Below are 16264 nucleotides of genomic sequence, written 5' to 3' on the forward strand. Positions count from 1 at the left end.
CTGTCTTTGATTACCTTTTGACTAAGTGAATGTGGTTGTATGAAAGAGAATCTCTAAAAGATCAAATAAAAGAAAATGGTTTACGTACTTTCCCCCCAAAGTTCTGTTAAAAGAATGCATGTGAAAAAAAAAATATATGGAGTATAAAACTGTTTAATAAAGTTTGCTTTTCTTTTCTCGGTGAATACGTTTTTTTCCCCTCTCTGGTAGACAAGAGCTCTGTCATTAAAGGTCTGTTACTGAGTTAATTTATTATTCATTGAGAGAGGCAAACATTAAGGTGTAGTCACTTTGAATAAAAGTACAATTTAAGCTATCAGTTATCACCCCTCCCAGATGCAGTGAAATGCATGTATCACACTTCTTGTCAAATATTACAAAAGGGCACTGGTCATGCCCCCCACAAGGTAGCGTGGCCGAGCGGTCTAAGGCGCTGGATTAAGGCTCCAGTCTCTTCGGGGGCGTGGGTTCGAATCCCACCGCTGCCATAATCTTTTCATTCTGCCAAATGTACTGTAGGCTTAATTAATGCTAATTTACTTATATGAATTTATACAGGACCAGCTTTAAACAAAACTACATACCGTAAATAATGTTAAAAACAATAACTGGTCTCGCTGTGCATTATGGGCACGAGCTCCTCCCCACGTGTCAGTGTGGAGCGGAGTCAACATGGTAAGCTACCGACACCGACAGGCTTCAGCAGCCCGAGTTAGTTAGACACTACTCAACATCTTTACGCACCACATTTCTGGACTGTTAGACACGGATGAGGTAGCTACAACGGTACCGTAAAGTGTGCAGGTGAGCGCTAAATAAAGTCTGGATGTTGTTTTATAAAACACAACAGGTGCTTCGTGACTTTACTGTGTGTTATTTTGACTTGCATGTTAGTTATAACTGTCTATAATTAGCACGCCAAGCTAGCTTGCTAATGCTAGGCTAAAGTTGCCTGGCTAGGCTTCTTATCACCGGCTACCTGCATGTTCGCTAGCTAGCTAGTTTCGTTGCTTAGCTAGCTGGTATACGTTTTTGAAGCTGACGTTACAGGGAATTAAATGTTGCGCTTGTTGCCTTTTGTCTTGCGTTCTTTTACATGTGTAACGCTACATTGTTCATGTCAGAATTAAAATTTAACCTGGAGTGTAGTGCAGGCCTGTGATAAGTGTCTGTGAAGGGGTTGTTGCTAGCTTGCTAGTCAACCTAACTTAGCCTGTAATATGACTTTTCCCCCCTACAAATAGCGTTACATTTCTGTACTATGTATTATAACAATCTGCTGTTTACGTGTTATCTATATGTAACTATTGTTTCAGTGTTTGGATGAAGAGCAGTCATTCAATGTTGATTGCTTTGGCTTGCATCATGTGAGAGCTACCTGGTTGTGTCAGTGATCGCATCACTTGACAGACTGCATGACCATGGTCTGGCCGTGGGCCATCTTCGGGGATGTTCGTAGTTAGCGTTAATTGAAACTGTTAATGAAAACAGACCCTCTACTACAGAGCTTATATAGGCTACCAACCCAAAAACAAAGTTGTAATAAATCTGGGTTTAATATTGCTGATTTATTACAACTTTGTTTTGACATTGTTCTTGTAAATGCACACGCCACCAGTCATCTTTTGTCTTTTTAGCACCTGTCATCAGTGATGTCTACCTGTAGAATACATTACTGTAACTCTGTGCTTCTTTGTTTTCAGGTTGGGTCTCTGAGATCTGCTGCTCGTGTTTCATCTCCTCTCCTCGATCAGTTCACATCAATATGGCCAGCGGGGATGAGGATGACCCCATTATAGAGGAGGTATGTCTGTTGGCTGAAGTTAAAAAAAGATAAGGTTGAAGACATTTTAACCCACAATGAATTTATTGTGATAATTTTCTAAAGTTTGAGTAGCTTATTGCTCTGTGCCAAAGACCATTGTTGTTAAAATTCTTCAATGAGCCACACCATTTCACTGGGAGGCATGTGGCTTTATCATTACAAAAATGCAGTGTATTTGGAACTTTACCTTCTCACTAGCTCACAAAATATATATTAATGCACGATGGGAAATAGTCACTAAGGCTGGGGCGGTTACCACAATACCGCTGGCAGAAACCAGTGGGACCCAGGTACACCCATCTACTGTTTGGAGAAGTCTGGCCAGAAGTGGTCTTCGTGGAAGAGTTGCAGCTAAAAAGCCGTAACTCCGACATTGAAACAAGGCCAAGCACGAAAGCATAGTCACTGGTTTCTGCTAGTTCTCTTCCGATTTCGAAAGGAAATAAGATGGATGTGTTTTTCATCTGCTGCACTAAGTTTCCTTGGCAGACCACTGCGTCTATGATCCTTAACATTGCCCGACTTTTTGCAAGTGTACCTAAAAGAATTGATGCTGGTTTGAAGGCAAATCGTAGTAACGCCAAATATTGATGTGATTTCGATTTTTCTTTTCTTTGCTCACTTTGCATTTTGTAAATTGATAAAAAATAAACAATCCTAAATTTTTTTAAAGCATTTCTTCATACCTGCTTAGGACTTTTGCACGCACAGTACTCTGTGTGTGTGTGTGTGTGTGTGTGTGTGTGTGTGTGTGTGTGTGTGTGTGTGTGTGTACATACAGTGTATATATATTAGTTTTTAAGTTTTACATCTTCAGGAAGAGCACATTAGCCTGGTGCTGAGTGCCCAGGCAGGGAAGAAAATTAGACTGTATCTAGAAAGAGGGACTAAAGCACTGTGGGGGGATTTTTTTTTTTTTCTGTGTCAGTTCTGGCAGAGATCATTTCTGTTAGGCTGCTGTTTTGTTATAACTCTGTACATGGCCATTCCTTAAATCATATAATACATTTAAGTTTGTTAGTAATCCAAGGCTCATCGATATCCAAGTGATAAGTGTTAATTCTTAATATAAAAGACATTTTGACACTGTTTATCTAAAATTCAAAGCCAATACATTACTGTTGCCCTGATCTGAATCAACTCTTGATTTCAACAAGATCAAGATAATTAAATTACATGTTATTTAGCTGAAGTTTTTATCGAAAGCGACTTACAATTGCTATACATGTCAGAGGTTGCACGCCTCTGGAGCAACTAGGGCTTAAGTGTTTTGCTCATGGACACATTGGTTAATGTATCGCATTGGGAATCGATCAATAAGATCATACAAAACACAAACAGTCACACAAGCGCACATATAAACTGCTTCACAAACAATTACACACATTGTAGAAAAGGCCTGTGAATGAGAAGATCTACCAGTTTCTCACACTAGTTTGTATAGTCAAAGAAAACCTTTTAAACAATGTTTTTCTTTCTTTTTAGATTGATGTGTATCTTGCCAAAAGCCTTGCAGATAAGCTGTATCTTTTCCAGGTAACATTTTGTTTATATGTTATCTCAACTCTTTTATTTTCTCCTTAGTGTGATTGATGTGTAAGGTTCAAAGTGTCAACTGACTAATCACCTTTTTTATTTTTTTATTTTCTGGCACAGTACCCGGTCCGACCATCCACTATGACCTACGATGATGTCAACCACTTATCAGCAAAGATCAAACCCAAGCAGCAAAGGGTAAAAAAAGCTTTTATTTGATCAGCCGTCAGCGTAGAAAATGTTTGCAATGTTTTTTTTGTTTTTTTTTTACCACTCCATAATATAGGTAGAGTTGGAAATGGTAATTGACGCAATGAGTCCAAACTACTGTCGCAGCAAAGGAGAGCAGATAGCTCTGAATGTGGACGGCACGACATACGATGAAACCAACACCTATTCAGCGTAAGTCTCCTGTTAAACCTTATCTGCTCTCAACACTGCCAGTCACCTTTCTGGATGTTACTGTCCATTGGTCAGTGTAAGCTAGTTATGACTCACCACCAGTGTTTTAAAAATAAAAGCATTCATTCATTCATTCGAGAAAGTGGTATCAATCAGTCAATTTCCAAAAAATGAAAAATGTCATCCTTACCTGTCTTTGGGAATGAAGTTAAGTAGTTTAGTCAGTTAGGTCTCTGGCCTAAACATTCTTCTATTACTTTCTCCTTTAGGAAAATGATGGATAAACAGACCTTCTGCTCCATCCAGGCCACCACCAACACATCCAGATATGCTGCTGCTGTGTTTCGCAAAGGTCCGATCTGATCCTACTTATGCTTGTTATGTTTTGTCTAACCCCATTGCTGCTGCTTGTAAATACACAAAGTATTAAAAGTAAATACACTCATATTTAGAGCAAAAAAATAATTGCCGGTGCAACACAGATGATTTCTTAATTTATGATTTATTTTTATTTTTTTTAAGTGCCCATATTGTTTTAATTTACAGGTTCATAATTGTATTTAGAGGTTGTACCAGAATAGAATTGGTTTCATTTTCAGAAAACAACATATTTTTGTTGTACTGCACATTGCTGCAGCTCCTCTTTTCACCCTGTGTGTTGAGCTCTCCATTGCCGACTATGAGGGCGTGCCACGCTAGCAGCAAAGCGAGCATTATACCGTATGTTACAACCCATACCGTTCTTCTGTCCTCTGCGGCGGAGACACAATGGATGTTTTTGTGCTCTTCTTTAAAGCCAACAACAGAACACTTCCCGTGGTGCTATGACATGGTGTCTACTAAACCGGTGTTTCCAAATTGATAACAAACTGGTGGATATCCGAGAAATGACTGCTGTACTTAGTGGGTAGACGGGCCTGCCAATTTTGACCAGCTCACTCGGAGACTGAAGGCACATTCAGATACCTGTATATTGCTCAAACTATCATGGATGGTATTTCCCAACATTGCATGTGTGTGGCTTAGAGCCCGACCAAAAAAGGATTTTTAAGGCTGATACCTATACAAAAATGTTGGTTATTTAAAAATCCGATATTCCGATATATTGGCCGGTATATATACTTTTTTAAATCCAAACAAGAAAAACAGATTCCCTTAAGATTAGTTATTTGCGTTCTCAATAAAATAATGTAAAAATGTGTTTTACTGTCACAACAGAATAGAGGAACATCACAATATATTTAAGTTCTGATAAATAAAATTTATAAAAAAAACACCTTAAGATATGAAACTTGAAGTCCTTTTAAACAAAAACACAATCAGAGGAAGAAAAAAATCTGTGTTCCAGAGTGCCACAGTGTTTGTTTCCTCTTTTTTTTTTTTTTTTTTTTTTTAAATATTCATTTATCAGAATCATTTATTTGGATGAATGAATATTTAAAAAAAAAAAGTTATAAATGCAGATAGTTTGGGAAATAATATCGACCCGCCGATACATTGGTTGGGCTCTTGAGTGGAAGCACCAGAGCCACAAAATAACCCCCCAAATCCCAGAAAATGAAACCATGTGAACCTACACTGGTACAACCTAAAAATACAATAATGAACTTGAAAATGAGCATAATATGGGCGCTTTAAGTTGCGTCCCACATTTTTACTGTTTATGTTGAAGATCACCAAATGTGTCGATATGATCGTCTTCATGACAAACTACGTGAGACCACAACCCACCACCAAAAGTAGCATTTTTGGTTTCTGACTATATTATTGTTTATGTCAACAGGTGAGCTTCACGTCACACCTCTGACGGGAATCCTCCAGATGAGACCGAGCTTCTCTTACCTGGACAAGGCTGACACCAAAACCAGAGAGAGGGAGGCCGCCAACGAAGGTGTGTCTGTTTTTCCAAAAAAATGTCTTTACATTATTTTTTACCAGTTTGATGAGCTCCTGTCGTTCACAAACACAACATCTAAGATAAAGGAATTAATATGTGACAGAATTAGGTATAAAACAATGACTAGTAACATTAGTCCAAAAAATGTATAGCCTTTTTAAAACCTCATTGATTAGTTGATTAATGGATTAGCTGATTGAAAATAAAATAGATTTTGATATTTTAAGCAAACATGCAACAGTTGTCAAACCTAAATTGTGTTTTTCCTTTGTTTTATGTAACTGTAAACAAAAAAGACTGATGTTCAGACAACGCAAGGCGATCCCTTCAAACAATGATAAGAGAACATTATTGGCAGATCAATTAATAATATAAAGAATTATTATTTGCAACCCTGAGGTCCTACAGCAGGGTTCACACTTTGTCTCTCTTTTTGAGAAAGAATAAAATGGGCTTTATTCATTGTTCTAACTGGTACAATCAGATATGACGACTGTTAAATAACCAGTCTTTTGTCTGCAGGTGGAGATTCCTCCCAGGACGAGGCTGAGGAGGACGCCAAGGCCATTACGGTGAAGACTTGTGCACACACAAACTCATGATCACACTGACTTTATGTGTCAATGTGAACTAGAGCTGTAACGATTTGGAAAATAAAACTGAAATCGTGACACTCGACTCCAAAAACCTGTGTCGCTTAGTGAGAAGGCAGAATCGTGACACACCCCTTCCAACTCCCGGAGTTATCCTTCCCGTCCAGATCCAATGCCACCACATCTTTAAATTACTATTATTATTAGTTATTTTCGTGCCTTATGCCTGTTTTACCTGGTAAATCTTAGCTAACTGTAAAGATGACTAAAAGCAAGGGGGGGCAGGCGTGACCTTAAGAATGGTCGCTGTTCTGACTACGGTTCAGTAAACTGCCGTTAGTTAGCGCTCTTAGCACCGGAGTTGAGTGCTGACCGGGATGGCTGCGGATGTATGATTTCTAAAACAAATTCTGCATTTGTTTCAACTCCAGGTGAGGTTTTCTCGTCCTGAGTCAGAGCAGGCTCGGCAGAGGAGGATCCAGTCGTATGAGTTCCTCCAGAAGAAGCAGGCGGAGGAACCCTGGGTCCACCTACACTACCACGGTGTCAAGGTAGGTGGAGCACTCAATTGGGCGTGATAGAGCTTTTGCTTTAGTGACATCACCAATTGTGTGCTGTATTGTATTGTATTGTAGCGGTCTCTCACTGCAGTGTTGTCAATAGATCTTGTCACCATCATTTGGGTCATTGTCGTCTTGTTTAAATTCAGGATGGACGTTCAGAGCATGAAAGGCAGTACATGTTCTGCCAGTCAGTGGACACCTCAGAGAACTCGGAACTGGTCAAAACTCCTAAGTGAGTATCAACAAATGGCGTTTTAATACATCTCATGACTTTGACTAATGTCTTGGTTAGAGTCTGAGATAATCTTTTGGTTTTGATAATGAAAAGCCAGAGTTGTCTTCCCTGGTTGTCTGTAGTCATTCAGTCATTTATATTGATTTATATCTTCTACCAGCACTTCAGGTTATTGGTTTCATTCTTGTAGTTGTCCTGTCCTCATGTCATTTCTTCTTTACATGCTCACTTTTATTTTTGCAGAGAGTATCTGACAATGCTGATGCCCCCTCTTGCAGAGGAAAAAGTGTAAGTATTACTCACACTTCTCACAAATATTCTGAGATTTAACAATATCAGAGATGTTTCATTGACGTTTTCCCTCTCTCTGACTGGTTATCTGTACGTCAGTGTGAAGCCAGTTGGTCCCAGTAATGTGCTCTCCATGGCTCAACTCCGCACTCTGCCACTGGGAGAGCAAGTCAAGACCCTGATGAAGAATGGTAGGCCAGCACGTTAAGACAATGCTAATCTCACACCTGTCAGATAGAAGGGCTGCAACATCTGGTTTTCCAAAAATTTCTATTTTGTTACATACAAAAATGGCAGATCACTCATTCCACATTTCCCATGCGGTTTTTCTTTGTACCAGATGGGGGCGACAAAGCATTTCTATCGATTTTGTTTTGATGCCAGACGTGTCGGTTTACTTCATCATTCTCCTTAGTAATAATTTGTGTTGTTAAACAATTCAAAGATTTATTTATTTGATTTATCATAGTTAACTCGCAATTCATTGCAATAAATCACACATTTGAATCTATTCTAAAGGACCTTTGATTTCTTTTTGTCCCTTTTATTTATTTATCCCCCCCCCCCCCCCCCCCCCCCCCCCCCCCATTTTAATGCTCCTATCAACATGGAAAAATGGAACAACTTGCTTTGTGCAAATGTTTTTTACTGAAAACAACATTGGCATATAGCCTACTGTAAAACACACCAAAACTTGCAAGGAACCTCCACCATGCTTCACTGATGTCTGCAGACACTTGTTATTGTAGCGCTCCCCAGCCCTTCAGCTAACAAACTGCCTTCTGCTACAGCCAAATATCTCAAATTTTGACTCAGTCCAGAGCACCTACTGGCATTTTTCTGCACCCCAGTTGCTATGTTTTTGTGCAAAGTGAGTCGCTTGGCCTTGTTTCCATGTCGGAGGAATGGCTTTTTGGCTGCAGCTCTTCATGAAGAGCACATCTGGCCAGACTTCTCCAAATAGTAGAAAGATGTAGCTGGGTTCCACTGGTTTCTGCTAGTTCTGAGCTGATGTCACTGCTGGACATCTTCCAATTTCGAAGGGAAATAAGCTTGATGTGTTTTTCACCTGCTTAACTAAGTTTCCTTTGCCAATCACTGCATCTACAATCAAGTGTACCTATAAGAATTGATGCTGGTTTGAAGGCAAAGTGTAGTAACTCCAAAATACTAATATGATTTAGATTTTTTTTTTGTTCGCTCACTTTGCAAAAAAAAAACTAAACAATCATTATTTATATTTTTGAAAGCATTCTTGGTTTACAGCATTTTTTTTACACTTGCCTAAGACTTTTGCACAGTACTGTATTTCCCATATCTCTTCTAGTCAAGGTGATGCCGTTTGCTAACCTGATGGGCCTGCTCGCCTCCGGCACAGACTCAACCGCAGCGCTGCGATGCATCCAACAGGTGGCGCTGCTGGTTCAGGGCAACTGGGTTGTCAAGAGGTAAGAGAAAATGTCAACGTGTTTCAAATAAAGATTTTGATCAAAATATTTTCCACTTTAAACTAAGCTAAGTAATGTGTCTGTATGTTTTCATTTCTGCAGTGATGTTTTGTATCCTAAAAACACCTGCAGTCCTCACAGTGGTGTCCCTGCTGAAGTGCTCTGTCGTGGCCGGGACTTTGTGGTGAGCTGCTGTTGCTGTTGTTTTTCCTTTTTTTTGTGAAAACCTAATTTATGCAGTGCCTGATCATCTGTTTTGTGTGTGGTCAACATGGTTTCCGTCATTCTGACTCACTTGTTTCTGTAGATGTGGAGGTTCACTCTGGAGCGCTCTGTGATGAGAAAGGAGATTGCATCCATCATCAAAGTAAGGATCACAAGACCATTCTCCTATAATGACTGACAATGGCTTTGTTGTTCCTGTGTGGTAATGGCAGCTGAAGATGGCCCAACAGATTACACAACCATTTTGTGTAATCATATTGAACATGCTTGAAAATTGCAATGTAGCAAGGAAAAACTCTCATTGTTTGAGGCACCTCAGACAAGGATTTATTTTATTAAATAACAATTGGAAAAAAACCAAAACAAATTCTCTTACATTTACAAAGTAAATTAAATGGCTGTTTCACAGTACTGCGCAGGGTCCGAAATTTACACTCGCCAAATGTAGGGCGGGCCGACACACAAACGCATAAACACTGGCGCACACACCAGACACTACATTCTGTTTACTGATAGATAGTTTTTAACTCGAAGTAATAAAGGAGCCTAAAACACAACTTGCGATGTGATCCTGTAACCCGGACAGGGAGGATTTCTCTGGGAGTTGGAAGGAGTGTGTCGCGATCCTGCCTTTCTCACAGCGCGACACAGGTTCGTGGATATGAGTGCCAAGCTTTTGGTTTCGCAAGTATGTAGATTTATCGCAGAAACATAAATCACGATTAACAGTTCCACCTCGTCGTCGATCCAAGCAAGTACGTTTCTCTTTGTGCAAGTTCAACACAAACAAATGTCGTTCACCTGAAGAGGCTCGGTGGCACCCCAGTCTTCCTTGGTGGTTAAAATTCTGAATAAGCTTCATTGAAGCACAAGTGTCTATTAACGCTGGCTCTTTTCAGCGCTTCTTTTCTCCTTGAGGCTACAGTTGCTCAGTTGTTTCAGGTAAACGGAACTAACAAGTTCTTCCCCCATGCTTTCTGTCAGCTTCCTCCAGAGGACGTGAAGGAGTTCCTGGAGCATGTGTCGGTTCCTCGAGTCAACCGGGGCTGGGAGTTCTTGTTGCCTACTGATGTAGACTTCATTAAGAAACACCCAGATGTTGCCCACAGGCAACATATGCTGTGGCTTGGCATCCAGAGCAAGTAGGTTTTACACACATAAACACACCGTCTCTCTTACACACACACACACACACAAAGCAGGAAGAATTTTTTTAAAATCTGGACCATCTTACCGGGTTTCTCTTATCAATCATAGAAATGTTATTAAATATTCTTAGATGGTTGTAGATTGTTTTTTACCAATCTCTTGTCTTGTCTTTTCTTTCCTTTAAGGTTGGAAAAGGTCTTTAACTTCTCAAAAGAAGACTTCATGCCAAAGAATTCCTCTCAGCCTGGTGTGTAGTTGTATTTTATAGCCACTGTTGATTACAAATTAACATTCAGTTGAAATGCTCTTGCATGAGCTGATGTCTGGTTGTCTTGTGTTGTTTTCCAGAGCCTGTCCATATCAGCGGGGAGCAGCGTCTGAAGATGGCTCAGGAACGTGCTCAAGGAAACCAGTCATCCCTACAGAAGGACCTGAACGCTAGACGGGCAGGAAGCAGCGTCCACGTCAAACAGGAACCCCTCAGTGACCAGGAAGACGAACCAATGGACACCACCTCCTCCTCCATACCCAACGGTTCTGTCAATGGTTACCCCAGTGCCGCCTCACCTGCCTTAGATCACACTAACGGTAACGAAGGGAGTCCCGCCAACGCTGCGTCCCTGGAGCTGCAGGACTTTGTAATAAAGACTTTCAGGAAGCATTTTGTACTGACACTGAATGAGTTTAAGAGGCTGTTTGGCCTCCACCTGGCCTCCATGCCAGTGGGACGGAGCGTCTTCCCCTCCATCTCAGACCACATGCTACAGGATGCCATACTGCTCTGCCAGTGCAAACAGATAATGGTGCCTGTGAGTATTCACACAGGATTTCTACTGTCAAAACTGAGGATTAACAACAAGTTGGATGTAAAACTCCAGTTCATTTTCACTGGATGCTCGTATTATTCTTACTGCTCTAAATCTTTGTTGTATCATTTGGTGCTTAGTATTGTCACTGGCTGCGTACAGGTTTACAATACTCTTGCAAAACACTGCAAGTGGGTGTTGCACTCATGTGGGCATGTTGCAAAAGGTAACTGCAGTTAGCGCTAGTGATTAGCCATTTAGATGATTAAGGGCCACAAATTATCAGCAATCAATTTCTGTAAAATGTTATAATTTTTTTTTAAGGAAAAAAGCCCAAACTTTACATCCTGAAATGAGAACATTTTCTCTTATTAGAAAAGTTTTTCTTATTGTTATATGACAGTTAACTGGAACATTTTGAGTTGTTGTTCAGATGAAACAAAACAGCAGGAAAACATCATCCTAGGCTTAGGGAAATTTGATAGGTATGAATAAAACCATTAATATGAACATCATTTGTGTATTGATGGATTAATGAAAAATAAGTTGCAGCCCTAGCACAATGCTGCACAGTAAACTCTACAATGTCTTTCTATCACAATTAGAGTTGAAATGAGAATTTGATTAATCAATGTCTTGATTGACAGAAAATTAATAAGCAGCCAATAATTGATGTATCATTTCAGACTTTTTTTTTTTTAAAGCAAAAATGACAAAAACTTGTTGGTTCCAGCTTTACAATGTGAGGATTTAGGCGAATCGATGATGAGAAAGAATGATTTATTTTTATTTATTTATTTTGACCCAGTGCTGCTACTTATTGGGATGCAAGACACTTTGAAAATTCTTTTTATGCCAGGTTTAGCTGTGATTTTTCAAGCATTAATAGTTATTAGCAGCTTGGGTACATTTCTGCTAAAATCAGCTCAGATCAAAGGCCTGCACCTCAGGAACAAGCAGAGCTGAGTCCTCTGTTTCACCAGCGCATCAGGTTTGGAAATGCTGAGATTACTTCCTTTTGTCTTGGGTTAAGAGCTGCTGCTACTCCGGTTCCTGTCTAGTTAGCTCCGCCTGTGGCAGCTGAATGAAGGGGGTCTCATCTTGAATGCAGCTATCAATTTTCTCACACAGAGTAACGACATTAACGGTCATTTTGCCTGTGAGAGCTTTGTTGCTTGTGAAGCAGTACATGTACTGAAGTGACGCAAACCTGCGTCTCAGGTTCCCATTAAGTCCCAGCGGCCACCTGAGACCGCAGTGTGTTTGCAGTGTATTGATCTTTCCTCTTAGTTTGGACTAAGGCTTGAAATAGATGGCTGTAATCTGTTATCACTGTTTTTATAGCAGTGGTTTACTTGGTGTGATGTTTCCTCGTAGGGCAGGGCTCATCCCCTTGGTTCATTAAGCAGCCAGGTCTCCTGCCAGGACCAGCCCAGTCATGGCTTAGCTTTTATCCAATCTGTATCCTTGACGTTAGAGGATTGAAACTGTCGTAGAGGAGAATATGGCCGGATGCCATCCTTGTTATACAACACATATTCGCCTCAAAGCAAAGCTTATTACTGCTCAGCAAGGGACTAAGCCAGTCTGTTGTTTTGAAACACAGGCAGATCTGGAATCAGGCAAGGCACCTTCTACATCCCTGTGAAAATGATTGGTTCAATGTCTGACAGTTCATAGATCTGTTTGGAGTCAGTACATTGTGTCTGGATTGTAATCCTCCTCAGTGTTGGTCCTTCTGGTCACTACAGTGCTCTGCCGCTTTTTTTTGTTGGCTTAGCATTTTGTAAACAGACCAAATTAAAAGACAAATGAAGTGTTTGAAAGAAAGGAAAGCTATGCTGTAAAAAATTGCAATTGTAATTTGGGGTAAAAGTTTTGATGAAAGTACAGTGCCAGTTGGGAACAGTTCGATTGCTTGATTCCCAGTATTTTCTGTGCCCTTTTTTCTTTTTTTTTCTTCTTTTTTTCTTCAAACAGTCACAGAGATTCCTTGGATTTATAGATCCAATAACAATCTTCTAGTTACTGACTGCTGCTGAGAACCTTCACTGACGTGTGTTTTGCTCCATTGTGCATGTTGAGAGAGGAACTTAGCTTCAGCAGGTTTAGGGATTTGAACTTGAAACCTCCTGGTTAAATGCTTTTCTCACACGGCTGTTTCCTTCTGACTTTAGTTCCCTGCTCAGACCACAGCAGCCGCTGATGAACAGAAGGTGTTCGGTTTGTGGGAGACTGGAGAGGAATTTGACAAGGTAAACACTTTTTTTTTTTAACAAGCTCAGTCGTTTCACAACATCCTTCTTGTTGCTCGTCTCGGCATGTTGGCATTTGCAGCTGAAACGAGCCACAAACCGCAAGTCAAAGCCTTCAGTGAACAATGAATTTCACATGAATTTGAGAAACTACATGCAGTATGTACGCCAAGTATAACAGTTAGCTTAGCATAAAGATGAAAGGAAAACTGCTGCCCTAGTTTTTTAAATGAAATCCAACTATCACCCCCACCACCATCTCTAAAGCTCACTAGTTTACAATTTGCAACTTGTTTGTTTAATCTGCACATAAATGAGTAGTGAAAACAAAATAAAGTGGTTATGGACTGTTGCTAGCGCCAGGCTAGTTGTTGTCCCTGTTGCCGATCTCTAACCCTAACCCTGCTGGCTGAGCCGTATCCATCTTCATACCTAACTCTTGGCAGGAAAGCAAATAGGCGTATTTCCCAAACTGTCAAACTCTTATTTTAAATGTAATTGTTTTTCCGCCTGCAGCAACGTCGGCTACTATATGACCTGTTCAACAAGAACTACAAGGTCAGGAGGAACATGATACAAGCCAGACTGGCCCAGGAGTTCGGAGACGCCCCAAAGGCGGATGTCGACCGGCTACTCCATGTGAGATGAGACTGAACATGCACCTTTTATTATTATTATAATTATTATTTTTAAGAAGCTTTGTTTTTTATCACTGATCTAACCGGTCATGTGTTGGTTCCAGGAGTGCTGCAGCAGCTATGCAGGGATGTGGTACCTCAAGGGAACAATACCGTCCTGACCTTGAGAGCTTGTTCCCCTGCGGTCACCGTCAGCCAATCAAATCCTCTCCCGGGTGTCCAGTGGGAAGGCAGCCAGAGAGATGAGAGCCAATCACAATCACAGCTCGCCAAGCTCTAAGAGTGGGCAATTGGAGGACAACAAATGTCAGCCGTCAGCTCAGAACAAGAAGCTTTTCTCGTTTTCAACCGAAGCATTTGTGACATTGACAGGAGCACTCTGATGCAGCGCCGAGGATAGAAACTCCTCACACACCCTCACCAAGAGCTGGAGTGTCTGAGAAAGGGGTACATCAATATAAAAGATGAAGAAATGGCAAAACATATACGGTTTATCAAAAGCTTTTTGCCATATTTTGGACCTCATGTTTGATTATTTTTTGAATTAATCTTAAACCAGATCAAGATGGTGTTTACTACTGTATTGAAGGCAAACGTGCCTCAAAGTGCTTTAGTTTTTACTCTTGAGGTGTACATTTTGCCAGGAAAAACAGTTTATTTTATTCTACCATCAACAAAGCAAACGGGGTAGAAAATCGGATTTGTTGTTCATCCCTTAATTTAACAAATTGTCTCTTTATCCGACTTAAAAAATAACTGAGTCGAGGAAAAGAAGATGAAAAAAGTCCCTGATGTCATTTTGCTCATATTGTACAATTGAAATCACTTAATATTTTGGCAATCATGGACCTGGAAACTGCTACATCTAATGTGGCTTTTCCTACGTTTGGAATGTGTACTAAAATATAACGTTTTAGGAAAAAGAGGATTAAATGGCTGAGTTTTTTTTGGGGTTGAATGTACGGTTTCAATTAGTTTTCCTTTCAACAGAAAGACTAATTTTGATAATAGCCAATAAAGATGCAAATTCAAATAAGATTTATTTGTTATTTTGATCAAATATCTGTATGAACAAAGTGGAATAGATGTGTTGACGGACTGGATCGTCGGTCTGGTACAAACACTGGACCACCATCTCGGGGGTTGTTGCTATGGATACGCTGGTGTATGTGTTGCTATCTTGAGCCTCCATCTAAAAAGTGCCTCACAAGACAAACTCTTCAGACACAGAATAACGGTAACAATGCTTTGATTCTCATTGAAATACTTCTAAACCCTCAAGAGTGGAAATCTAGTAAAATGACAGCTCTATTTCTTTTTTATTGGTTTGTTACATTGCCCAATAAACATTGTCACCTGTCTGATTTTTCTTCTTTTATTAATATTATAGTCGCTAGTTGGAGAAGGGGATGGGAACCTCCAAATGTCAGATCCTGGATTAGTAAGGTGACAAATTTATTTTTGAAAACATGTCAAATTCATGATGCATGTTAACTGTTCCCCTGTGGTTAAAGAAAGATGTTTGGTTCAAACCAAAACCTGTTACATTTATTATTTATTTACCTCTCTGTACTTTTTTTAAGTTTAGTTTGTTTCACAGAACCTAAAAAACAAATGACATTGAAGAAATACTAAATTTGTTTTAACAAAACAACCAAAGAACATACGCAAACAGAGACGTACTAAATCAAAAGAAAGAATTAAGTGTTGGTGTGCAAAAAATTCAGAAAGATGTAATAAAATGCATGTTGCCATGTTTCCAGTAAAAAACAGTTCACCAACAGCTGGATTTCTGCTTATTTTGAAAAAGGCTGGTAACTTATTTACATAACCACGCATGTTTATATGCTATGTTTAGATTTGATGCTGCCACTCAGGGATGTTACATCTCTAATTTTAACTAAATGGTTATTTCTTGTTGCCGTAGTTTTGTATTCAGGCTGACGTGTCAGGTTTGTTTAAAGTGCAGTAGTGTGTCTGGATGGCTGACATCAAAGCGGTTTTATTACATCAGATTAAAAACTGTATCATATCATTCTAGCAGTGATTTACGATGTCCAAGTGGCATCGCCTCTATAAATGATGTTTAATTACATTTTATACAGACTAACTCAGCAAAAAAAGACAACGCTGCCATCTTGGCTTGCTTCATGTTTTATGGCTGAGACATAAAACCACGAGGTCCAATCATGAAACAGGTGAAAACACATCGTACATGCTGCAGATTATTCAGGACACTCGTTTATAACTACACATGACAGTCATGTAAAGTGTCAAAAGTGTATTGATGATGTGCCATTTCAATGTGATTTTATAGACAAACTGTCTTAAGCTTAACAAGGACACGCAAACGTCAGGCAGCAAAAAGCAACAGGTGCAACTGAGAAAAAACTTCTAATCA

General features: G+C 39.8%; 1 protein-coding gene and 1 non-coding gene across 2 annotated transcripts; both read left to right on the forward strand.

The window, feature by feature from the left end:
• Positions 1-406: 406 nt before the first annotated feature.
• Positions 407-488, forward strand: trnal-aag. The gene has a single exon. It is a non-coding gene; the product is annotated as a tRNA-Leu (tRNA).
• Positions 489-614: 126 nt separating this feature from the next.
• Positions 615-15224, forward strand: polr3e (polymerase (RNA) III (DNA directed) polypeptide E). Its single transcript, XM_034859423.1, has 21 exons — positions 615-804; positions 1704-1804; positions 3311-3361; positions 3482-3559; positions 3648-3763; positions 4033-4115; positions 5547-5654; positions 6183-6232; positions 6685-6804; positions 6963-7048; positions 7295-7339; positions 7442-7533; positions 8670-8790; positions 8893-8974; positions 9098-9157; positions 10000-10157; positions 10350-10411; positions 10513-10973; positions 13148-13225; positions 13742-13864; positions 13968-15224. Exons 2-21 carry the CDS (start codon positions 1766-1768, stop codon positions 14022-14024), a joined length of 2070 nt encoding a protein of 689 aa, XP_034715314.1. The 5' UTR covers positions 615-804; positions 1704-1765; the 3' UTR covers positions 14025-15224.
• Positions 15225-16264: the final 1040 nt, after the last annotated feature.

The sequence above is a fragment of the Etheostoma cragini genome, chromosome 21 (genome assembly GCF_013103735.1).
Source record: "Etheostoma cragini isolate CJK2018 chromosome 21, CSU_Ecrag_1.0, whole genome shotgun sequence".
Taxonomy (NCBI): Eukaryota; Metazoa; Chordata; class Actinopteri; order Perciformes; family Percidae; genus Etheostoma; species Etheostoma cragini.

What these genes read in the sequence shown, in the direction of transcription:
- polr3e (XM_034859423.1), top strand. Translation starts at nt 1,766, where the DNA reads ATGGCCAGCGGGGATGAGGATGACCCCATTATAGAGGAG. An exon ending in TACACTACCACGGTGTCAAG is followed by an intron (nt 6,805 to 6,962) that starts GTAGGTGGAGCA and finishes GTTTAAATTCAG; the next exon opens with GATGGACGTTCAGAGCATGA. An exon ending in GAACTGGTCAAAACTCCTAA is followed by an intron (nt 7,049 to 7,294) that starts GTGAGTATCAAC and finishes TTATTTTTGCAG; the next exon opens with AGAGTATCTGACAATGCTGA.